General features: G+C 31.7%; 14 protein-coding genes across 14 annotated transcripts; 6 read left to right on the top strand and 8 right to left on the bottom strand.

The window, feature by feature from the left end:
* Nucleotides 1–850: 850 nt before the first annotated feature.
* Nucleotides 851–1,432, bottom strand: TVAGG3_0445550 (uncharacterized protein; the record flags this gene model as incomplete). Its single annotated transcript, XM_001320659.1, has 1 exon — nt 851–1,432. One exon carries the CDS (start codon nt 1,430–1,432, stop codon nt 851–853), a length of 582 nt encoding a protein of 193 aa, XP_001320694.1.
* Nucleotides 1,433–2,342: 910 nt separating this feature from the next.
* TVAGG3_0445540 (uncharacterized protein) lies at nt 2,343–3,000 on the bottom strand (the record flags this gene model as incomplete). The annotated part of the gene is made up of 1 exon (XM_001320660.1): nt 2,364–2,945. One exon carries the CDS (start codon nt 2,943–2,945, stop codon nt 2,364–2,366), a length of 582 nt encoding a protein of 193 aa, XP_001320695.1.
* An 844-nt stretch (nt 3,001–3,844) lies between these two features.
* TVAGG3_0445530 (uncharacterized protein) lies at nt 3,845–4,509 on the bottom strand (the record flags this gene model as incomplete). The annotated part of the gene is made up of 1 exon (XM_001320661.1): nt 3,894–4,478. One exon carries the CDS (start codon nt 4,476–4,478, stop codon nt 3,894–3,896), a length of 585 nt encoding a protein of 194 aa, XP_001320696.1.
* Nucleotides 4,510–4,536: 27 nt separating this feature from the next.
* Nucleotides 4,537–5,133, bottom strand: TVAGG3_0445520 (uncharacterized protein; the record flags this gene model as incomplete). Its single annotated transcript, XM_001320662.1, has 1 exon — nt 4,537–5,133. The coding sequence occupies one exon, from the start codon at nt 5,131–5,133 to the stop codon at nt 4,537–4,539; it is 597 nt and encodes a 198-aa protein (XP_001320697.1).
* Nucleotides 5,134–5,334: 201 nt separating this feature from the next.
* TVAGG3_0445510 (protein serine/threonine kinase protein) lies at nt 5,335–6,246 on the top strand (the record flags this gene model as incomplete). Its single annotated transcript, XM_001320663.1, has 1 exon — nt 5,335–6,246. One exon carries the CDS (start codon nt 5,335–5,337, stop codon nt 6,244–6,246), a length of 912 nt encoding a protein of 303 aa, XP_001320698.1.
* Nucleotides 6,247–6,900: 654 nt separating this feature from the next.
* Nucleotides 6,901–8,162, bottom strand: TVAGG3_0445500 (C2 domain-containing protein family; the record flags this gene model as incomplete). The annotated part of the gene is made up of 1 exon (XM_001320664.1): nt 6,969–8,162. The coding sequence occupies one exon, from the start codon at nt 8,160–8,162 to the stop codon at nt 6,969–6,971; it is 1,194 nt and encodes a 397-aa protein (XP_001320699.1).
* A 3,008-nt stretch (nt 8,163–11,170) lies between these two features.
* Nucleotides 11,171–12,185, top strand: TVAGG3_0445490 (Chain g Guanine Nucleotide-binding Protein Beta Subunit; the record flags this gene model as incomplete). The annotated part of the gene is made up of 1 exon (XM_001320665.2): nt 11,172–12,179. The coding sequence occupies one exon, from the start codon at nt 11,172–11,174 to the stop codon at nt 12,177–12,179; it is 1,008 nt and encodes a 335-aa protein (XP_001320700.1).
* A 460-nt stretch (nt 12,186–12,645) lies between these two features.
* Nucleotides 12,646–14,143, bottom strand: TVAGG3_0445480 (spectrin binding; the record flags this gene model as incomplete). The annotated part of the gene is made up of 1 exon (XM_001320666.1): nt 12,885–14,090. The coding sequence occupies one exon, from the start codon at nt 14,088–14,090 to the stop codon at nt 12,885–12,887; it is 1,206 nt and encodes a 401-aa protein (XP_001320701.1).
* A 158-nt stretch (nt 14,144–14,301) lies between these two features.
* Nucleotides 14,302–15,207, bottom strand: TVAGG3_0445470 (pseudouridine 5'-phosphatase protein; the record flags this gene model as incomplete). The annotated part of the gene is made up of 1 exon (XM_001320667.2): nt 14,507–15,181. One exon carries the CDS (start codon nt 15,179–15,181, stop codon nt 14,507–14,509), a length of 675 nt encoding a protein of 224 aa, XP_001320702.1.
* Nucleotides 15,208–15,854: 647 nt separating this feature from the next.
* Nucleotides 15,855–16,226, top strand: TVAGG3_0445460 (glyoxalase; the record flags this gene model as incomplete). Its single annotated transcript, XM_001320668.1, has 1 exon — nt 15,855–16,226. One exon carries the CDS (start codon nt 15,855–15,857, stop codon nt 16,224–16,226), a length of 372 nt encoding a protein of 123 aa, XP_001320703.1.
* An 88-nt stretch (nt 16,227–16,314) lies between these two features.
* TVAGG3_0445450 (glyoxalase) lies at nt 16,315–16,677 on the bottom strand (the record flags this gene model as incomplete). Its single annotated transcript, XM_001320669.1, has 1 exon — nt 16,315–16,677. One exon carries the CDS (start codon nt 16,675–16,677, stop codon nt 16,315–16,317), a length of 363 nt encoding a protein of 120 aa, XP_001320704.1.
* Nucleotides 16,678–17,574: 897 nt separating this feature from the next.
* On the top strand, nt 17,575–18,848 carry TVAGG3_0445440 (major facilitator superfamily transporter; the record flags this gene model as incomplete). The annotated part of the gene is made up of 1 exon (XM_001320670.1): nt 17,860–18,810. One exon carries the CDS (start codon nt 17,860–17,862, stop codon nt 18,808–18,810), a length of 951 nt encoding a protein of 316 aa, XP_001320705.1.
* A 1,949-nt stretch (nt 18,849–20,797) lies between these two features.
* TVAGG3_0445430 (guanylate cyclase protein) lies at nt 20,798–21,295 on the top strand (the record flags this gene model as incomplete). Its single annotated transcript, XM_001320671.1, has 1 exon — nt 20,798–21,295. The coding sequence occupies one exon, from the start codon at nt 20,798–20,800 to the stop codon at nt 21,293–21,295; it is 498 nt and encodes a 165-aa protein (XP_001320706.1).
* A 66-nt stretch (nt 21,296–21,361) lies between these two features.
* On the top strand, nt 21,362–23,422 carry TVAGG3_0445420 (guanylate cyclase protein; the record flags this gene model as incomplete). Its single annotated transcript, XM_001320672.1, has 1 exon — nt 21,362–23,422. The coding sequence occupies one exon, from the start codon at nt 21,362–21,364 to the stop codon at nt 23,420–23,422; it is 2,061 nt and encodes a 686-aa protein (XP_001320707.1).
* Between the last annotated feature and the right edge of the window lie 110 nt (nt 23,423–23,532).

Raw genomic sequence — 23,532 nt, 5'->3', positions numbered from 1 at the left:
GAATACGTTTACCTACTATCACAACATATCGATAAACAAGAGTAGAGTGATTTTTATCATCGAAACTTTTTAAAAGCTGTAAGCAGGAAGTAATAATCTTGTTTTTTCTGAGTTAGTTGTAGAACTATTGATGCACGAGTTATCATTGTGATGTAGAAGGATGTCGATGTACTGACTGAAGGATATGAAGTGAATTGAATTTCATTGCATTTCAATTTGATCAAAATTTGTTGAAATGATATGAATGTGTCAACATCTGTATCACTCTCTTTCACTCCTTCCCTATTCTTTCGAGAACGAAGCTAGCTCAGCTTTCGCTGAGCGAATTGACACTTTTGATGTCCTAAACGTACATACTCTCAAATTTATCGAAAAAAATTATACCACCTAAACTAGTATATTCTTATTTTAAATATGATATTATCCTTAGAATCCACACTAGAATATATTTAAATCAACTTTTAAAAAAGTTCGAATCCTGCGCGTCTCACTTTTTAAATTTTCCAAAAGGAAAATTATATTCTCCTAAAATGAAAACAATTTTCCGAATTGACATCCTTAATCAAAGTCTCGGAATTCATCATCAATCTCGGTTAGAATGGAATATTTGTATTTCGAGTTGATGTTTTTGGCTTCTGTTTTGTTGGCAAAAACTCCACCAAGCATATTGTGGTAGAAGACCTTCATGTATATGTTCCTTCCAATATACATGAGTTCTCGATTTCCAATTTTGAATGTTTTGAATTCGAGCGATTGATATCATAAAAATTTCATGAAAAATGATCGGAAAATTTTGACAAAGATTTCATTTCAAAAGCAGATAGCTAGTAGTATTACTAATATATATTTTTCATTCTAAAATCATGATAAACGCAAGAATTACAAAATTCAGTTTATTGGAATAGTCTACAATACATGATTGTAAAATATTGTATTTGTTTTCGATTACCTTCACCCAGAGGCTCACTATATTGACTTTTGAATCGTTTGAAGGAATTTTATCGGTAGTTTCCCATTCTTGTCCAACGTATCCAATGGTAAAAAACCAGTCGTAGCCTCCAGGACATCCATCAATTAAATTATCTGAATGGTTCAAAGTAAGTCCGCCCCAGACACAAGCAGTAGAATTTCGATCTGCTAAAATTGTAATGTTGTTATAGCCTTCAACTTTGTAATGATTGTTATCGCTCCACTTCTTATTTTCGAGGAGTGGATTATTAGTTTGTTGCCAAATGTTGTACAAATTTAACTCGGGATTTAAGAGAGCAAACGTAAATTTATTGTCATAATCTCGAAAGTCATCGTTGATCTCAGTGAGAATAGAATATTTGTATTTAGTGTTGATGTTTTTAGCTTCTGTTTTGTTGGCGAAAACTCCGCCAAGAAGATTGTGGTAGAATACTTTCATGTATATACTTCTTCCAACATACATGAGTTCTCGATCACCAACTTTGAATGTTTTGAATCCTAACAATGATGATGCTCAATTTTCATAAAAAATGATCGGAAAAAATTGACAAAAAAAATTAATCAATGGGGAAAATTCATTCAAGTTTTAAGTTATCGGCATTCAAGGCAATGAATTAAACTAAAGTATTCGTTTATTCGTACATAAGAATAAATACAAGATATTCAAAGTTCATTTTATTGAAATAGTTGATTTTGCAAGTTTGCATAACCTGGTATTTATCATCGATCACCTTTACCCATAGACTCACAATACTAACACCTAAATCGTTTGACGGGATATATGGGGCTGAACTCCAATCTTTTCCAACGTATCCAATAGTAAAGAACCATGTACTGCCTCCAGGACATCCATCTATTAGATTATTTGTATGACTAAGAGTAAGCCCACCCCATACACAAGAATAATGTTTTCGATCTGCTAAAATCGTAATGTTTTTGTAACCATCAACTTTATAATGGGTCTCATTATACCATTTCTTGATTTCATTAAGAGGATTATTAGTTTGTTGCCAAATGTTGTACAAGTTGAGTTCAGGATAAACAAGTGCAAATGTGAATTTATTGTCGTAGTCGCGGAATTCGTCGTCAATCTCGGTTAAGATAGAATATTTGTATTTCGTGTTGATGCTTTTGGCTTCTGTTTTGTTTGTGAAATTCCCACCAAGAAGGTTGTGGTAAAAGACTTTCATGTATACGCCTCTCTCGATGAAGCAAAATTCTCGATACCCAATTTTGAATGTTTTGAACTCTAACAATGGATTTCATAAATATTTCATGAAAAATGATCTGAAAAAATTGACAAAAATTGATTTTACATTTCGAATCCAAAATGAAAGTATTTCATATGAATATTGACAATATTAGTAATAATAGCTCATATAAACAGTATATTTTTATTCTAAGATAATGATAAACGCAATAAACTCAAAATTCATTTTGATGAAATAGTTTTGTATACAAGAATGTAATATCTTGTATTTATCTTCAATTACTTTAACCCATAGACTTACTATATCGACCTTTGAATCATTTGATGGAATTTTACCGGTATAATCCCATTTTTCGCCTACGTATCCAATAGTAAAAAACCAATCTTCGCCACCAGGGCATCCATCAATAAGGTTTGTTGAATTACTCAAGGTAAGCCCACCCCAAACGCAATAAGAATCTTTTCGATCTGCTAAAATTGTAATGTTATTGTAGCCTTTGACTTTGTAATGATTGTTGGTAGTCCATTTCTTCGGTTCATTTAAAGGACTGTTGCTTTGTTGCCAGATGTTGTACAGATTTATTTCTGGATAGAAAAGAGCAAACGTAAATTTTCTGTCATTATCTCGGAATTCGTCATTTATCTCATTTAAGATAGAGTATTTATATTGGGAATTTATATATTTTGCTTGATCTTTGTTTGCAAAGACACCACCAAGCATATTGTGGTAGAACACTTTCATGTATATGTTCCTTCCAATGTACATGAGTTCTCGATTCCCAATTTTGAATGTTTTGAATCCTAACAATGGCAATAATCAAATTTCATATTCAAATGAGCGGAAAAATCTGACAAAATTTCAACATGCTAGAATATTTTATTGGAGAAAAAATGAGGATAGTTGTGCTATGCTATTAACAATCTATGATATCTATGAGTTAAAGGTATGTTTTTATTTATAGATAAGTATAAATACAAGATATTCAAGGTTCATTTTGTTGCAATAGTTAACTTTGCAAGTTTGTATAATTTGGTATTTATCATTGATTACTTTTACCCATAAACTTACGATACTAACACCTTTATTGTTAGACGGTATTAAATGAACGGAATCCCATATCCTACCGACGTATCCGATAGTAAAATACCAATCCTCTCCTCCAGGACAACCATCAAGTAAGTTTTCTGTGTGACTAAGAATAAGCCCACCCCAAACGCAATAAGAATCTTTTCGATCTGCTAATATCGTAATGTTTCTGTAGCCTTCTACTTTGTAGAATACATTATTGGTTTGATTCTTAGTTTCGTTGAGAGGATTATTAGTTTGTTGCCAAATGTTGTACAAGTTGAGTTCAGGATAAACAAGTGCAAATGTGAATTTATTGTCGTAGTCGCGGAATTCGTCATCAATTTCTGTTAAGATAGAATATTTGTATTTCGTGTTGATGCTTTTGGCTTCTGTTTTGTTTGTGAAATTCCCACCAAGAAGGTTGTGGTAAAAGACTTTCATGTATACGCCTCTCTCGATGAAGCAAAATTCTCGATACCCAATTTTGAATGTTTTGAACTCTAACAATGGATTTCATAAATATTTCATGAAAAATGATCTGAAAAAATTGACAAAAATTGATTTTACATTTCGAATCCAAAATGAAAGTATTTCATATGAATATTGACAATATTAGTAATAATAGCTCATATAAACAGTATATTTTTATTCTAAGATAATGATAAACGCAATAAACTCAAAATTCATTTTGATGAAATAGTTTTGTATACAAGAATGTAATATCTTGTATTTATCTTCAATTACTTTAACCCATAAGCTCACAATGTTGACCTTTGAATCATTTGAAGGAATTTTATTTCTAACATAGTTCCATTCAGTACCGACATATCCAATAGTAAAATACCAGTCTTTTCCACCTGGGCATCCATCTATCAAGTTCTCTGTGTGGCTCAGAGCAAGACCACCCCAAACGCAATAAGAATCTTGTCGATCTGCTAAAATTGTAAGGTTTTGATAACCAGCAACCTTGTAGTGATTGTTATTGGTCCATTTCTTCGGTTCATTTAAAGGACTGTTGCTTTGTTGCCAGATGTTGTACAGATTTATTTCTGGATAGAAAAGAGCAAACGTAAATTTTCTGTCATTATCTCGGAATTCGTCATTTATCTCATTTAAGATAGAGTATTTATATTGGGAATTTATATATTTTGCTTGATCTTTGTTTGCAAAGACACCACCAAGCATATTGTGGTAGAACACTTTCATGTATATGTTCCTTCCAATGTACATGAGTTCTCGATTCCCAATTTTGAATGTTTTGAATCCTAGCAGCTAAACGATGATAAAATCATGAAATGATCGGAAAAATCCTGATAAGAATAAATAAAAGATATTTAAAGTTTATTAAATTGCAAAATTTGACATTGCAAGTTTGCATAACCTGGTATTTGTCATTGATAACCTTTACCCACAGACTCACAATATCAACACCTTGGTTGTTAGAAGGTATTTTTGGATAGCCATTCCAAGTTGTTCCAACGTATCCAATAGTAAAGAACCAAGTACTGCCTCCAGGACAACCATCAATCAAGTTATCTGTAGAGCTAAGGGTAAGGCCGCCCCATTCACATTGAGTTTCGTTTCTATCAGCTAAAATTGTAATGTTATTGTAGCCTTCAACTCTGTAATGTATATTGTTATCCGATTTTTCAGATTCATTAAGTGGATTATTAGTTTGTTGCCAAATGTTGTACAAATTTAACTCGGGATTTAAGAGAGCAAACGTAAATTTATTGTCATAATCTCGAAAGTCATCGTTGATCTCAGTGAGAATAGAATATTTGTATTTAGTGTTGATGTTTTTAGCTTCTGTTTTGTTGGCGAAAACTCCGCCAAGAAGATTGTGGTAGAATACTTTCATGTATATACTTCTTCCAACATACATGAGTTCTCGATCGCCAACTTTGAATGTTTTGAATCCTAACAATGATGATGCTTAATTTTCATAAAAAAATGATCGGGAAAAATGACAAAAATGGCAAAAATTTTTTGTAAAAAAATGATATGATATTTACACATAGAAAAATGCAATTATCCAAATATGAAATTATGATGTCACTTTTATATGTACGTTTGAAATATTTTGATGAAGAAAAGTGCTCGTCGCGTACTAAAATCATTCCCTGAGATTAACGGACTCGTTTTCGGAAGCTGTATTGGTTTTGGCCACTTCTCACATGTATATGATGGAACATATTTTGGCCAGCCAGCTGCAATAAAAATTATCGAACGAGGAAGTGAAGCAATCACAGAGTTAGAGATAGAACTTCTTATGGCATTGAAAGGTTCTCCAAATACTATACAGTTAATTCAACGTTTCGAAGAAGAAAACACAATATTAGTGTTTGAATTTATCAATTCCGTTCCAATGGAGAATCTTTTTACACATAATAGCCATTCACGTTTTAGAAGAATTCTTAGAGGCTTACTTACTGCTGTTGCTTCAGCTCACAGCAAAGGAATTGTCCATAGAGATATTAAATTAGGAAATATTATGATAATGCCGCATTTCTCCAATGTTAAACTAATTGACTGGGGATGTGGTGTCCGAGTATCATCTGACATGTCTCCAAAAGCCGGTTCTCGTACTTGCAGATCTCCTGAAATGCTTTTAGGAGAAAAGAACTACGGATTCGGATGCGATACATGGGCAGTTGGAATATTTATCTTATTTGTTTTGAGTCGAGGAAATATTCCGTGGAAAGCAAATTCAACTAATGATCTTTTAGTTAAAATGTCGAACTACTTCGGACTTACACCTTTCAAAAACCTCGCCAAAAAGTACAGACTTGAAATTCCTCCAGAAGTTGAAACGATGATGTCTCCATCTCCGATTTACAAGATTAGCGACATATACCACTCATCAATGACATGGCTTATTACACCAGATCTTACCTCATTGATGATGGAATTGTTGCAATTCGATCCAAGAAGAAGGATTTCAGCTGCAAAAGCTTTGGAGCATCCTTACTTCACAGCACCTAGCGAATCCAAGTAATTGCTATGTATTTTTATTTATTTTTGTTTGTTCATATATAAAATTGTATATATTGGTTTATTTTTACTATCCATTATTGGTAATGATCATAGGTCAAATAGTTCTTTTAATATTGTGAGAGAGATCAGATGAAAATTATCGGCTCGAATAGAGATGAGAAATTGAATAATATGCATAAAGGAGTGGAATGTTTTAATCAATATTCTGTGCTTCTATATTCACTCCAATATAGATGAAATGTAAATCAATGTCAAAATGGAGAAATAAATGGAGAAAATTTCCTTAATCATTTGATTCTTTACTTCCTCCTATATGGATGAGGTATTGAACAATTCCAAGATGTACATTTGATGATGCAAAAAGAGTGGAGTATTTCCATCTTTATCTTTTGCCTTTTTATTTGCTCCAGCAGGTAAAAGATAATTATTTAATGATGCACAAATAAGCGGAGTCAATTCATCAAAATTCTTTGATTCTTTATTTGCTCCAATAGATATGTGATAATAAACTATGTCAAGATGGTCATTAGCATATTTCACATGTTATTGAAGAGTATCTTCAACCAATTCTACCAAAATCCTTTTTGTTTTGTTATGCTTTGTTGAAAAATATATCTTCTTAAGTTTTGGACCAAAAAATTTAAGAAATTTAAATAACGCATTCATGGATAATAAATATTTATAAGTTAATCAAAAAAATAAAAACAATAGATAATAAAATTTCTAATATCCTCTTGGAACTGCTCCAACCATAGGGTTCATGTATAAGTTTGGATTTGGCTTTTGTGGTTTCATAGGTGGGAGATGAACCATTTGAGGTGGTGGCTGACTATTTATCTGATTTGGATACTGTGGTGGATAAGGAGCGTTGTAAGGAGGATATTGTGGTTGTGGGAAACTCTGGAATTGAGGGTTGACTCTTGGAATTGCTCCTGCCATCGGATTGTAGTAATTTGGCTGTTGTGGAGGAGGTCTGTGTGGTTGTGAGTTATATTGTGGGGGAGCGTAAGGTTGCATTGGCTGAGGATACATAGGAGGTGATAGCTGTGGTAGCTGATTCCCAAAATTCATCTTTGGAGGAGGTAATGAATTTATATTTGACGGAACATTGGGATATTGTGGTGGATACTGGGGAGGATATGGTTGCTGGTAAGGAGGATTGAACTGTTGTACCGGTTGCGGCTGCATATATTGGGGATTTGGTATTTGTGGATATTGTGGTGGATTTGGATAACCCGGAGCCTGAGATGGATATGGTAGTGAGCTTGGTCCCATTTGCTGCATGTATTGGGTCTGTTGGGCAAAATTATTGTTGTTATTATTATTTTGTACGGGTATTGTTGGGTTATGAGGTGAACTAATGTGCTGGACATTATTAACTGGTCTGTTATCATTAGGAACGTTTGTTTCATTGGAGTTTGAAGAGTCAGAGATAATTTTCTTTGCTTTTGAGAAGATTCCACCTTTATTTAGTGGTGGTAAGGCGGACTTCTTGGCATTTTGAGGCTTAGGACCTGAATAAATTGAAAAGGGAGGATGATCTTTTGGACACATCTGGAACATTAAGTGAATTCTTCCTCCTTTGTCTAAACCGCTGAATGGCTTCATGCCAAACCATTTATCGATAATCTCTCCGAACTCATAATCTGTAATAATTAGGACAAGGTTAGAAATAGGTTTATCTTTTGTAAAATTATCCGCATTATATAGAACTACTTGGACCATAATATCTTCATATTGAGGCATTACGAACTGTAAATCTTTATTCCAGGATGGACGCCTAGAATTTCTTGAAGAATTAGTTTTTTGAGAATTCTGAACCCTTCCAAATGTTACTACAGCGTATGTATTACTATCGCTATCCGGGTCTGAGATTGGAATGTCTTCAGCCTCGATAACTCGGATGTTAAAAAGCATTCAGAATTTAAAAAAAAATTTTTCAGTGTAACGTTCATAAAACTTTCAAAAATTTCGCCCGAGAAATCTATATTACTTAATGACAGATATTTCTTAATAATGCTAAAACAATTCGATTTTATCGATGATTTATGTTCCAATTTTGAGAATTTATAATTTTTTTTAAAAAATAAGATGCAAAAATGCAATTTCGAGGAAAGCATGCTATACCCGGGATGAAACGTTTGGGTTCGTGATGTTAATTTCGAGAAATGACACTTATCTTTTTAAAAAATATTCAACAAAAACATTTCTTTTAAATGATAGATGAAATCTTCACTGCCAGTTGATGGTATATATGTTTCCTCTTGATCATCATTTCATTTATAAAATAAAAATTTTAACTTATTTTTTTTCTGTAGATCTGCTAATGATAGGATATTCTTTTTGATTGTGGAATTGATGCAATTCATGTTGTGAACGAACTAATGGCAGTCTAAGAGAGATTGGAAGACGATGAAGCATTGATCTCTTATTAGACTACTAAATTCAATTAGGACATAAATTGCCGTATGTTGAAAAGCAACATTGTTATTTGCCAAGGGATGATTGTGTATTTTGAGATAAAATTTTCACGCAAATATGCAAAATATTAAAATTTAGGGTCAAAAATTATAAACCGTGTGCAAAGGTAATATATTTATGAAATGAGGAGTCCATAAAAAGAATGAAAATTATTTTTTCAAAATGAGGAAATATGTATTTTCTATATTGATCTTGGATTCAACTTCTGCATGCAAATATAATGAGATCAAAATTTGTTATTTAAAATGTTTGTTGGCAGAGAATAAAGAAAAATGCCGATAGGTTTTTTTACTCTGAAAAAATAAATGAATAAAATTATATCGTCAATTTTAAATTAAGTCAATCTCCGAGAGAATTCTCATCTACTACTAAAGGATAGTAAATTTCTTTGTTGGTCATTTTCCGAAAAAATATTTCGGAAGTTTGAATTGTTTACATCTCTCAAAAGTGAAAAAATGGATAAAAATGGAGTTTTAATTATTACAATATATAGTATGATATAAAAATCGCTAGAAATTGAATGATTGATTTTGAATATGACAAATTTTTCTGTTTGGTATTCAAAATCTATGTAGAAGAATTTTGGGAAAGGGTGCTGGTATTTTTTGAGATATAACATTATAGGAGCTGGATAATCAATGATCTCTAATGTGAGCGTTCAAATTGCAGGATTTTGCTCCAATTTTTAATTTCTAAAAAACAAAAATATAAAACAAAATGGTATTGGAAAATCAATTGAAATATATCGAAATGCTCTATAGTTGGACATAATAACTTTGATGGTGAAACAATAATTAACAATCAAAAAAAATATTTTAGATTGGAATTCTTACAAGTTTAATATTTTATGGTATGAATGTTAATATTGCCATGCATTATTTGTCAATTTTAATCAAAATTTTTGATTTTTTATTAATTTCTATTATTTTGCTATCTTTAACCTAATAGAGATACAATAATTAACATAATAGAACAAAAACATATTCTATAATTTTCTTTTATTGTTATTAAAATTTGACAAGAATTTTGAAATGAATTTCAATTTTTTTCAAAATTTAAAAATATAAGATATTAGAAAATATAGTTTATCTTCAAATATTTGTTTTTTAATTCTTTACCGAAATTGTAAATTTTTCAAAAGTTTCAATCCTCTTTCAAAATCACTTTCTTAAATTCATATTCAGTAGAAAACACTTGAAATATTGTATCTGCTTGTGCTCCACATATTTTTATTCCAAATTTGTCAGCTGATATTATTTTAAAATTAATTGGGATATTACTCTATGTGATTAAATCTAAATAGCTTTTTTCTTTATCAAATTTATTCAAAAGTCATTTAAAATTCAATCTCAATAAATTTGAATTATATTCAATATTAGATGAATTTCTTCAAACCCGAATCTATAAGATGTATTCAATAAGATTTATACTTTAAACTTTATCGGCTCAAAAATAGTTTTTTATATAACTCTCATCTTTCTAGAATGGATGCTGTAGAAACTAAGTCTGAACCTTCTAAAACTCAAAGGCAAAAGTTTTCCCATGATGAAGATCAAAAATTAATCAAGTTTGTTGCAATTTATGGTAATCGAGCATGGAAAAAGATTGCAAAGGAAATGAAAACTCGATCTACGCGGCAATGTCGTGAACGATATATCAACTATTTATCACCAAATCTGAAAAATGGCCCGTGGACTTCACAAGAAGATTCTTTCTTAATTTCGAAAGTAAAGGAAATGGGGCCTTGTTGGTCGAAAATAGTTAAATTCTTTCCAACCAGATCAGATGTAAATATTAAAAATAGGTATGCTTTATTTGTTTCAAAAGGGAAAGCACCTTTAATCAAAACCAAACAACATACCATGCAAAAAAGTTCTATTAGTGCTAAAGTACCTGATGAATCTACAAAATTATCGTTGAATATATCTAATTTGGATGAAGAAGTTGATCAAATATGGGACGATAAAATATTTTCAAATGAATTTGCAATGGGTGATCTTGAAACAATGAATTTTGATACATAAAATTTATTTTTTATCAAATATTTTAGTTTTTGAAATTTTTCATTAGAATCCTCATTCATTCGTGATGTATATATCATTGCTAAACTACCATAATTTGCTTTATTCCAATAAAATCAGAATTTTGAACTTTTTTTTCTCAAAAAAATCATAATTTTTGGAATTGATGGTGTTTTAGGCTCGGATGTTTATAAGCCGAATTAATCTATTTTAGATGCTTAAAAAATTAATTAACTTTTTGACTTAATTTGATCATATTTTTATTATTCAATTTTCCAAATATTGGTATTTTGCTGAAACTCCGAAATAAATCACAAGTTCATTGTTTGGAAAACTATTTAAATGAATCAAATCATGATTTTAATACCATACCGATTAATTTTTTTGTAAACTTTTCGGACGGTTATGGCCTTTCCTTTTGCTCATGTCCGCTGAACAACCAGTCGAACAAGTTGAACAAGTTGAAGTTGAAGAGACACAGTCCGCCCACTTCGCTCCACGTGCTACATTCGTTGGCCACAACGCTGCTATCGAATCCATCGAAGTTGATGGCGAGCACAACGTCCTCGTTTCCGCTTCCCGCGATAAGACAGCTCTTGTCTGGAAGCTCAACCGCACACAGGAACAGTGGGCTACACCATTCACACGCCTTGTTGGCCACAACCACTTCGTCTCCGATGTTTCCCTTTCCCGCGATGCTTCCCACCTTCTTACATCCTCCTGGGATAACACACTCCGTCTTTGGGACCTCGCTACACGCACAACAAAGAAGCTCTTCCTTGGCCACAAGAAGGATGTCTTAGGTGTCACATTCTCACCATGCAACCGCCGTATCATCTCTGTCGGCCGTGATAACCAAGTCAAGATCTGGAACATCCTTGGTGAAAACAAGGCTGAACTCCAGTGCTCTTCCTGGGTTACATCTGTTGCCTGCGCTCCAATGGCTGATGAGAACTCCCCACTCGTCATCGCCGTCGGCTGCTGGGATGGCAAGGTCTACATCTGGTCCATCGAGAAGGAGGCCAAGCTCATCAAGGAGTTCAAGGCTCACGATGGCCGCTGCACATCTGTTGACTTCACACCAGATGGCAAGTGGGTCATCACAGGTGGTTCAGACCGCAAGGTTGTCATGTGGCTCACAGAGAACGGTGCTAAGACAATCTCCTTCACAGCCCCATCTCCAGTCCACGCCGTCGCTGCCTGCCCAACACAGGCTTGGATCTGCGCTGCTACATACGAAGGCATCGCTGTTTGGGATATCGGTGCTAAGCAACAGATCGACCTTGTCCAGCCAAACTTCAAGCGCGAGGGCAAGCGCAATGCCGGCCGCACACCAGACTGCACATGCCTTACATGGGCCGCCGATGGCTCCGTCCTTTACTCTGGCTACAACGACGGCTCCATCCGTGCTTGGGAAGTCAAGTCTGCATAAACAAACTTATTTTTTTTTTCATTTTACTGTTATTACAAATTGCAAAACAATATAAAATTTTATTTTCAATCTTCAAATGAAAATAAAATATAATAAATCTTTCAAAAAATTTATACAAACAGGTTCATCATACAACATATCCTAAATTTCGCTATCGCTATTGAACTAAATTCGATTTCTTATTATATTTTGATAAATTATTTTTGATGACTCATGAATATAAAGATATAATTTGGCACTTAAAGCTTTTGGATTCAGTTTTGCTGAGATATGACGTTTCTCATACATTTTCACCGTTTCATATGAATTCATTCTAATAATATTGTGAGTAATCTCAATTTTTTGGTGTTAAGATCGCATAAAACTATTTTTTGTATTTTAAGTGAAACATTTTATTCTATGTTGAACACACACGGTTTCGAATATATAATTTAAAAGCCGCCTGTGCATAAATTTTGTTAGCTCTAAAATACCATTTTCAAAGGTTACAATATTGCTTTCATATAAGGAAAATATATTCGTTACACGCACCAGTCTATGCAGTCACATTTTACTACAGACTCTTTCCTCTTAAGCTCTTTGGATAGCAAGATAAAAATACTCAAAATAAAGATTATTATATAAAGTATGATAAAGACATTATCAATTGGTACAAGGCTTTATATACGAAATACTTAATTATGTTTACAGGATAATATCGGACTTCTAATCATTTCTTGGGTGCTTTTTGAGGACTTCAAGAGTTTCTTTGTTACTTAGATATTTTGCAAAATCATCTGCTGTTTCATTATTGCTGTTTTTAATATTTCTGTTACAACCTCGGGAATTCAAGAAATCGACAATTTCATAGCTATTATAATAAACTGCATAAATAAGAGGTGACCAACCATCATCATCACATAAATCTATGTCAACTCCAAGATCAAGAAGCATTTTAACAATTTCTAAATTATTACATTCAGCAGCTGAATGAATAATATTTTTATGCGATAATGATTCATCGTTTATTAGATTAATATCAAAGGGATATCCATTGCAATGCTCGAAGAACATGTTATAAATATAATCAACAAGTTCTGTTAAAAAGAAATAGGGAGAAATTGTAAATAATCTTGATAAATAATAATAATCATTTTTGTTTTTGTCAATATCTATGAAAAACAATCTATAATTGTTATATTGATATAGATATTTAATGTCATAAGTCAAATCAGTATTATTTTTCAAGAAAATAACTAAATCAATGTTATGAGAAATAATTGAATTAATCAAACAATTATTATTGAACTGGAAACCAGATGCATTGATTATCTCTGTGAGAATATCTTTGTTTCTTCCTAGAAAACTCAATTCCATGCATTTTTCAGTGATTTTTGCTCCATTTGAAATCAAAAACTTGAAAATTTTCTGGGATCCATAATAAGAACAATATTCGATTAAATTTCTTTGTACGTATTTACTAAGAGCAAAATGTGCATTAATATCAAAGTTTTCACACCGAGCTAGCTTTCGAAACTCTTCAATGTCACCAGACATGATTGATTGCATGATTTCATTGTCTTTGAATGGATGCAATATTTCTTCAATTTCTAGATTTTTATATGAGTGTATTGTCCAGCCGAAATTATATTGTTTGCAAAGAAGTGCTTTAAATCTGGAAGAAAAATCAGAAGGTTTAAGAAAAGGTGTATTAATTTCGTATATTTTTTTAGCAAGTTCCCAATAAACCGGCAATGCAATTTCGTGGTACAGTGATGCATTACTAAGAGATTTTATAATGTAACTTGTAGGAATTTTATGTTTTTCAATTAATATATCTTGGATTTTCTGAAATAATGATTCAATATCTTGTTCGACACTAAGGGTATACAAGGTATCATAAAGATCTGCACAATCTTGAAACTTTTCCATTAATTCATTATAAACTTTTAGAGGTTGATCTTTCGATTCCATTAACAATTAAGTGAAATGACAAATAGTCAATCAAACACCATTTACATATCAATGGAAGTGTATCTTATACTGGTTACTCCTATCAGAATTGAAATTTTAAAAATATTATTTCAATCATATTAACTATTATAATATAAAGTACTATGAATACTAAGCGAAATCTATATGAACTTTATCATAGTCAACTTATTTCAAGAGTATTTTTCTTTGCATGATTAGTTATGCTGTAAGATGTATGCATTAACTGATTAACTTCTTCAGAATATGTTGAAAATCTTCAAAGCCATGTTATGCCAAATGATTTTTCCAAGTAATATAATGAGAATAAAAAATAAAGAGAGTTTGAAGTTATTCAACAGTGAAAAATCAGGTTTTTACTTTTCAAAAACATAGTCATCAAAATTAAATTCATCCCAGCTTTCAACAGTACGAGTATCAGTTAATTCGTATTGTTTGAAGCTTTCTTGGATGTTTGAATTATCAGCGTGAAGCATAACAGCATTCATTCCAGCTCTCTTTGCAGCAACACAGCCAAGATAAGCATCTTCAAAAATAAGAACGTTTTCTGGCTTGATATCGCCTCCAATTCCTTGTAAGGCGCGTAAGAAGACAGCAGGATTTGGTTTTCCTTCTTTAACATCACTTCCAGTTACTTTGGCCTTGAAATTCTTGAAAAATTCAGCGTGTTTTGCTGTTTTGAGTTCAAATGCGTCTTCTGGAGTACTTGTTCCAATTGCCATTGGAATTCCCATATCATGTAACTTATTTACAATTCTTTTTATGCCTTTTACGAGCGGACAGTTCTTTAATCTTTCATTAAGAATGGCATCTCTAGCAGCAAAGTATCCTTGAGCATTACCGAAGTGTTTATACTTTTGTGCCATGATTTCTGCAACTTCTGTATCAAGACGACCATTAAGTGTTGCTTTAAACTCTGGAGTGAATTTATCTTTTGCAACTTCTTCCATTGTTGACCAATAAATTGGCATACTATCCATTACTGTACCATCAAGATCGAATATACATGCTTTGATGATCTTCTTAGCCATGTTTTATGATAGAAAATGAAGTGTTAGTATTGAATGAAAATTTTTATCGGTTTTTTCTTCAGAATTTTTGATGGGGCTTTGGTCAGGAATTGAACTCTTTTCAATTCACGATAAGTCTTTATCGCTTTTGAAAATAATATCAGCAATAATATTGTAATTGTTTTAAATGAAATTTCTAAAATAATTCGCTTGGCTGTCAAAAATTGGTTTATAAAATTTATAGATAAAGGATTCAAATTATATGAAATAATTTGATATAAACCATAATAAGATCAGTTGCTAAGCATTAGTACAATACATTCAATGATTTTAATTCTTAATTAGATAAAAAAAATTGTTATTTTGTTATATTGATATATACTAACTATATCAAATCAACATACATGTATCAAGGGAGCATTCTATATCATATACATATTCATATATGAATTCAATTTTAATAATCATTATTCACAGACACAAATATGCATGGATGAATATCCATTTTAACGAATGCTCATAATGAAAATTTTCTCATTTCCAATGTTTTTTCTGAAATCATTTGAGAGAGTCTTCAAATTTTGTCAGACCAAAGAAACAAATAGAATTAAAATTACATAACGAACGTTTCCAACAATAAGTAAAGTGATTTGTAATTTTGAATGCTTTACGAACATTTTGAATATTTTATTTGATGGAAGTCAAATCAATCAGGCTAAATGTTTCAGATCTTGAAAAAGAAGTAGCATTTTTCACAAACTTTTTGGATGTTAAGGAAAAATCAATTATTGATGGCAAAGCTACTCTCAGATTTGAAAATAGAATTGAATTAATTTTAGTTTATGTTGAAAATAAAGGAAAGGATGAAAGACCTAATCAAATGTTTTATAAAGGTATCCATCATATTGCTTTTAGCGTAGGAAGTGAATCAAAAGTTGACGAAATTACAGCCAAAGTTAAAGCTAGTGGATATACAGTAATTTCTGGCCCAAGAAGAACAGATGATGGCTATTATGAAAGTGCATTTTATGACGATGAAAAGAATCAAATCGAGATTACAGTTTAAATATATTGTATCTAAAAATGCTTTTTATTACTTTAATATATTGTATTTTACTAAATAGTCATTATTGAATAAACAATGAATTTTTTATTTAACAAATAAGTTCAATTTTGTATCCATTTGGATCATAAACAATTGTATTATCTCCTGTGTTTTCGACATTAAATCCATCATTGCTTAAATTGGCCGCAATTTGCTTCTTTCTTTCAGGATCAGATATTTTGATTGCAAAAGAAACAAATCCAATATCATCACCAATATCATTGCGATCAACACTTTCTGCACGATTCATCAATTCTATTCTTGATCCATTTTCGAGAGTAACAAAGTAACTTCTAAATCCAGTCTTTGGATTATGATAACCATCATTGGATGTTGCATTGAAGTACTTAACATAAAAGTCTCTAGATGCAATTAAGTCCTTTACGTACACACCAATGTGATCAATTTTCATTTAATATGATTCTGTCAAATTTTGATTTTGAAAGAAAATTTATTTGGTCGAATAAAATTTACATCCTTTCAAATTATTAATATCCAGATATTGATATCCTCATATATTTTTCTTTTCAAATTCAGAGATGTAAACTATTGAAAATAAAACTATAAAGACACTTTTTGGAAGAGTATAAAGGAATGACGGAAATAAATAATTGTAAAGCCATATAATTCGAAAAGAATCATGCAGATGGATTTGTTTATCAACCTATTGCAATATAAAGAGTCGATTGTCATTTCTTTTGAAATAGATTTCACATTTTGTTTTAAATCGACCATTTTATAAGATGACTACAAAATATGACTTTAAATAATAACAGCAAGCCAGTATTTCATCGAATGTTCATCTTGGACAATACGTTCCTCACAAGTTTGGAAATTTAATACAACATGAGCACATTTGCTTCATATTAGTTCTGTGCAGTTTATTTTATTTTTTTGAATTGTTTTTCAAAAATTCGGTAAATTTTGAATTAATTTAAAAATTGTTAAAGTTTTCTCTTTTAGCTCCTTTATCATTTCATATTGCTTTCTTTCAAAATTTCATTTTGATGGGTTGTGAAAAGATTCACAGTGAATTATTGAGACAATTGATAGTGAAAAGGCATCATATTTGTGATCAGAAGTTCATCGTTTTCTCTATTTAAATCTCGTAAAAATTGAATGCCATATAGAATTTACAATATTCAATTATTCAATGTATCTACAAATGGATTGAGTGAGTTCTTTCTGGAGAAAAAAACAATTTTGAAAAACAAATGTTGCATTCCATTATATAATCATATTTTATCATTTTATGGTGTCAGATATTGAAAAATCATTATTTTTTACATAATTTTTCATGGCTTGGACGATTCCTAATCCATATATATGTGCCCTTATATTGGCTATGGGAGCTATCAATGTTGGCTTCGGCATGGTTTACCCTAGCTTTACGACCAACGAAGTTGTTGAAGAATTTAATTTAAATTCAACAGAAAAACTATTCTTTAACATTGGCGGACTACTGTGCGCCTCATTCTGCTCCATGTTTATCAATCCTTTCGTTGTCGCCTATGGCAAAAGAAAAGCCGGTTTTTGTGCAGCTTTATATGCATCCATAACATGGATTATCCTTGGATTAACAGAGAAGAAATGAATGTTGTTCACGTTCAGGTGCATGTCATGCTCATCCATCGGTCTGTACACCACATTTGTTTCTCCATTTTTAGCCGAAATTGCTCCAGATAACAAGAAGTACTTCTTTGGCTTCATCAATCAGATTGCTAATGCCATTGGTTTCCTCACCGTTACAATCATTGGCGCTCAACTCAATAACTTCAGAAAAGTTGCGTTCATTTGCTCAGTTCCAAACATTGTTCTCTGCATTGGTATTCTTTTCATCCCCGAAAAGCCACAATCAACACAGAGAGCAACAGTCTGCGCAACATGCAAGTACCACAAAGAGCTATTCATTGCTTTCTTGTTCATGTTCTTCCTCCAATTCTCTGGAATTCAGCCAGTTATGTCAAACTTAGGCGAAATATTAAACAGAGCCAATTTGGGAGACAAAGGACACAAGATGGGCATCTATGCAACAGCAACTCAGCTTGTAACAACATTAATCTTTGCTTTCATTGTTGATAAAGTCGGAAACTTCATCATGTGGGAGATTTCGGCTGCAGGTGAAATGATTGCCTTCGTTTTGATGTGCTGCCATCAGAAACTCAATCTTCCAACATGGGTTTTCCTTTTGGGATTGTTCTTACATATGTTATCATATGGTATGGGCAATGGACCAATCCCATTTGCTAGAGCAACGGTTCTTTTAGAGCCACAATTCAGATCAACAGCAATGGCCATCATCGTCGCTATCAACTGGGCTTTGACTGCAGGAATTAACGCAATCTGGCCAACATTACAAGAGAAGATGTCCCTCGGTTTCGCTTTCTTATTCTTCGCTTGCATAATGGTTCTCTCTTTGATTTTCGGTTTCATTGTTGTCAGAAATCTCGATTTGAGAGATAAGGCTGTCTTAGACAATGAAAGTGAAGAAGAAAGTAAGAAAGAGGGAAAGATGGACGATGTTTCATCTGACGATCCCTTGTGACTATTGCATGTTACTCTGATTGATTAGTAAAATATTTCGGTTATTCTTTTTTTTTCGATAATCATCAATGATATTTTTTATTTATTTATTCAAGAGTTGATCTAGATAATGCTAACAGTAAAATAGCGTATATTTTTTTTTGTGACAATTTGATGCGATTAAATCAAATTTCATTGATAATGTGTTCATCAGAAATTTTATTCCAATCACCATTTTTGAAAGGAAATCTGATCAAATTTTGCTGAGATTCCTTGGGTCAAAATATAATATTTTTGTAATTCATCATTGGTATCATTTTATCATAGTAAATGTATTCAATTGTTATTATTTTCTTATTAGACTAATTACTAAATTAAAAATATATTATCAATAATATATATATATATTTAGTGTGTGATTGATGATACTATGTTCTGCTGTTGATTTATTGAAGTTTATTTAATGGAATGAGTATGATTTTTAATATAATTGAATTTCGAAATATATTTTTTTGAAGAGGAAAGGAAGAAAGCACATATTTTTAGTATATTTAATTTGATAATTAATTTCAAATGATCCAAAATATTATATTTTATTCCTCATAAAGTTGAATACATGCGTTGTTCTTCCCTATTGAATAGAAATGGAAAGCTTATGATTTTTAAGGGAACAAACTAATTTTTTGTATTGAATCTTTTTGAAATAAAATGCTTTTTGCAGAATATAGGTGGAATTGCAAAAGTATATTAATGAAATAATTTAGATTTTTATTCAAATTACCCGTAAATCTAATTTGAACTTTCAAGCAAATGTTATGTGTTTTTTAAAAGTAAGCTTTGCTTATTTGAAACTATATGTAATTTTGCTGAAGATTTGAGTACTTGAAGAATTGAACCAAAAAAACGTTTTAACTTATAATCCATATGGAAAATATATATTTAAGAAGCATTAAATATGGGTTGGAGAATAATCGAGACGAAATATAATATGATGAAAACTGAGAGTTGTAAAAAAGACTTCAAAATTTGAAAATTGAAATTCGAACGGGTAAAAAATATAATATTAGTTTACGCAATATTTTTTATATGAATGCAATTACGAAGTGAATAATGAATTCTTTTAAACGTTTATTTTGAGAGGAACTTATGTTTTTACATATGTCTATTATCACAAAAGATTTTTTTTAGTTTCTTATTTTTTTTTAGAAAAACTCCTTTCAATTTATTAATAACATAATTAATGCAATCCTTAAAATACTAATAGCCAATAGATTCTATTTTCAAATTTTGAGCTTTTAAAATATTTTTCCTTTCAAATTACAAGCTGTATAAATTTCGGGCTTAATTGATGATACATATGGTTGCAACACTAGTCAATCATGAAGATTCAACTGAATTTTTTTGATAAATTCATTCAAAAATTGTTTTGAATTTTTTTGAGAGTAGAATCTATCATGATATATCTATTATTATTATAGCTCTCTCTTACATTTTTAATGCCCCTTTAAAATTTCAATTAATCCTTGCTTTATCGTTTCTTAATATCATCATCAGTTCATTAACCACTTCGTATACTTTGATTTTTTATTATTTTTATTGAAAATTTTGAATGTTTATTTTTTGTGAACTTGGTTATTTTGGGATATCAACGTTAGGTTTTTTTGATGCTCTTTTCTTATTCCACATCACAATAAAGAGCTGTTTGTTGATAACTGTTTTCTTCTTACAAAAATCAGTTTTGATAATCTATTCAAAAATTTCAAATTAAGTTAAATTTGAAATTTGCAATTCGCGCCACAATACCTCAAATTATGCCATATAGACTTTCCTCTATATTTTCATTATTATCTTTCAATATTTCTTTTCGATTTGATTACCTTCTAATAAAAAATTAATTAAGTATCGACATATTATATCATCATTAAATCCCGATCAATAGTTGACCTGTTTTCAAATTCTATTCAAAATATTTTTGAATTGACTCTTATGTTTTCAATTCATTTGATCGAATGGAAGAAACCCAACCAACGAGCACTGCTCTTTCCACTGAAATAGCTACAAGTGCGATGTCAAAGTACTCATGTCTCATTGATATTCCTCTTTCCTATAGAGTCATTGATTCCCTTACCTCTCTATTCAACTATTTTGACATCTATGCTCCAAGGATGCACTTCTTTCATGTTATAGTAACAGTATTTAGATTTTTCCAGTTGATGGGAGGTGCCTTCATGGCAGGAAACACAAGCTCATTCGCAAAGGGTACACTCAGCTACTCTGCAGTGAGCATTCTAACCATTTTCTTCCATGTTGTACCTTTAGAATACAGATACGGTAATGCGGTTTACATTCTCTATGCCTTCAACGGATTTTTGATACTCAATGGAATTTATTTACTAATTACTGCTTTTGTATACAAATCTACATCCAAGGTTCCAAGAGTATCATGTATTCTGCTTTCAATATTCATGGCTTTTGGTCCTTTCCTATGCCTTCCGATCATTGCATAATTCACTGCGCAGTTGATATCGGCTTTTGTAAGTGGAGCAGTTAACACACGGACACCAGAAGTTATAATGATAGTTGTTTCCATAATCGATGAAATCTTTTTCTTATGGATACTTACTAAGAGTTACTCAGTTGCTTTAGTATTTAGACCGATGTCATTTGCTTCCATTGAAGGTAGCCCTCAAACAAAACTTCTTATAACCACGATCGTAGTCACATTTGTTTCCTCATTGACATCTTACTTCGGCCCGAACCCATCAGCTGTTATGATGGGTATATCCATCATATGTTATATCTATTCCAGTACAACAGTCTTCAATTGCGGTACATACATTAACAGAAATCACCAAGTTTTGGTTTTATCCGGCTCAATCACAGGTATTGCCCTCTGCATAGCCAACTTATATATGAATTTCGATCTAAGACCATGGGGCCCAGAATTTTTCGTAGGCTTGATTGCGGTTCTCGTTGTCACTTTTGTCTGCGTAGGATTTTTCATCAAAAAGAGAGGCGTCAGAGAACTCAGATTACTCGACGAGATCGAAGAATCACAGGACATCACTCTAGTCAAGAGGAAGAACAAACTAAAACAGATACTCAGCACCGGATATTCCTTCAATCACCCATGTTGCTTGAATTTCTCCATATTCAAGTTAGCTGTCTCAGAATGGAAGGAAGCCGTTGATATCTGGGCATTGTACGCCAAGTTTGTCGCTATCTATCCCGAATCTGGCCCCATTTTAGCCTTCATTGCCCAAAATGTTGCCTCATTAAAGTCAAAGGATACGTTAGCAGACATCATTCTTAACTCCACAAGCTATGTCATCAAGACTCGTGAAACAAAATTCACCCCACAGCTCAAGAATCGCATTTCCAAGTTATCAAAACATTTTATGAAGACAAAGAACCGGCTACGAAACATCTGGGACTTAGTATTACAAGACAACATCAACGAAATGTCTAATGCTATCAAGAGAACTCAAGAAAACGTCAGCGAATGCGAAGTCGAAATTGCACATTTGACACAACAGTATCCTAACAACAGATTCGTGTTCAGACAGTACCTAATGTTCATACAGGACATAAAAGGAGATCCAATAGCCGCTAAAACCGCTCGTGAAAATTTAATAAAATTACAACGCGGAATTCCAATCATTGACGACACAGTACATGAACTAGGCATACAAGCATATCCAAATATGCCTACTGCATGTGTCGACAGCTCCGGATTGACGAAACAAATAACTGAATCTGAATCTTTGGAAGAATTAAACTTCACCGAAGAAGATGTCATGAATTTAGATGCAATAGAGCAAATCTCCAAACAAATAGATAACCACAAAGTACCTGCCATCACATTTATGTACAAATCCACTCTATTTTCTTATATTTTTGTTATTTTAATTCCTTTATTAGTTTTAATTGCAGGATTTTCATTTTACAAAGCAGAAATTGAGCAACCAATTGAGTTTATGCAAGGTATCTCTTATACCAGAACATACATGGCCATGCTAAGTGCTTTAGTAGGAAGATATTTGTTCAGAAACATCGATGATCCAAAAATTCCTGGACAAAAAATGATGGATACTTTAGATTTGATAAAAGATTTCAGTTTAGATGAATTAGGAAGTTCAACTAAAACTAGTGATATGATGAAATTCATTGCAAACAAGATATCAAGTTCAAATGCGATGATGTCACAGTTGAGATCCTTTAAATTGGGAAACAAATATACAGAACAAGTCAGAGAATTATTATTTACTACTGATCATTGTAATTTTACTTTGTATTTTAATAATACAAACAAAGTTGTTCAGCCATCTGATATTCCACAATTAAGTTATATGTTAGTTAACCATGTAGGAAAATTGCTTTCGTTTACTAATCCTGATTATTCTGTTGCAAGTCAAATGGATGCTTTGACAACAAGAAATAATAATTATTTGCCGAATAGATTAATGGGAGATTCTTTGAAGATAATGCTTCAATACCTCATGGATCAAAATAATACTTTACAGTTGGTTTTCGATATTTGTTTGTATTTCGCTTTGTGTTTTGTTATAATTATTTTCCCTTTGATTTATTATTTACAAATCCGTAAATTAAGGGAAATAGATATGAAATTTTGAGTATAATGACAACTTTACCGAAAACTGTTATTTCTACTATTTCTTCTTCATTTAAATCGAAAGATACATCATCAAATCTTTCGAGCCAAAACAGTGATGTTGATTCAAAC

The sequence above is a fragment of the Trichomonas vaginalis genome, chromosome V, assembly GCF_026262505.1.
Source record: "Trichomonas vaginalis G3 chromosome V, whole genome shotgun sequence".
Classification (NCBI taxonomy): Eukaryota; Parabasalia; order Trichomonadida; family Trichomonadidae; genus Trichomonas; species Trichomonas vaginalis.
This window is presented reverse-complemented; position numbering and strand designations above follow the sequence as displayed.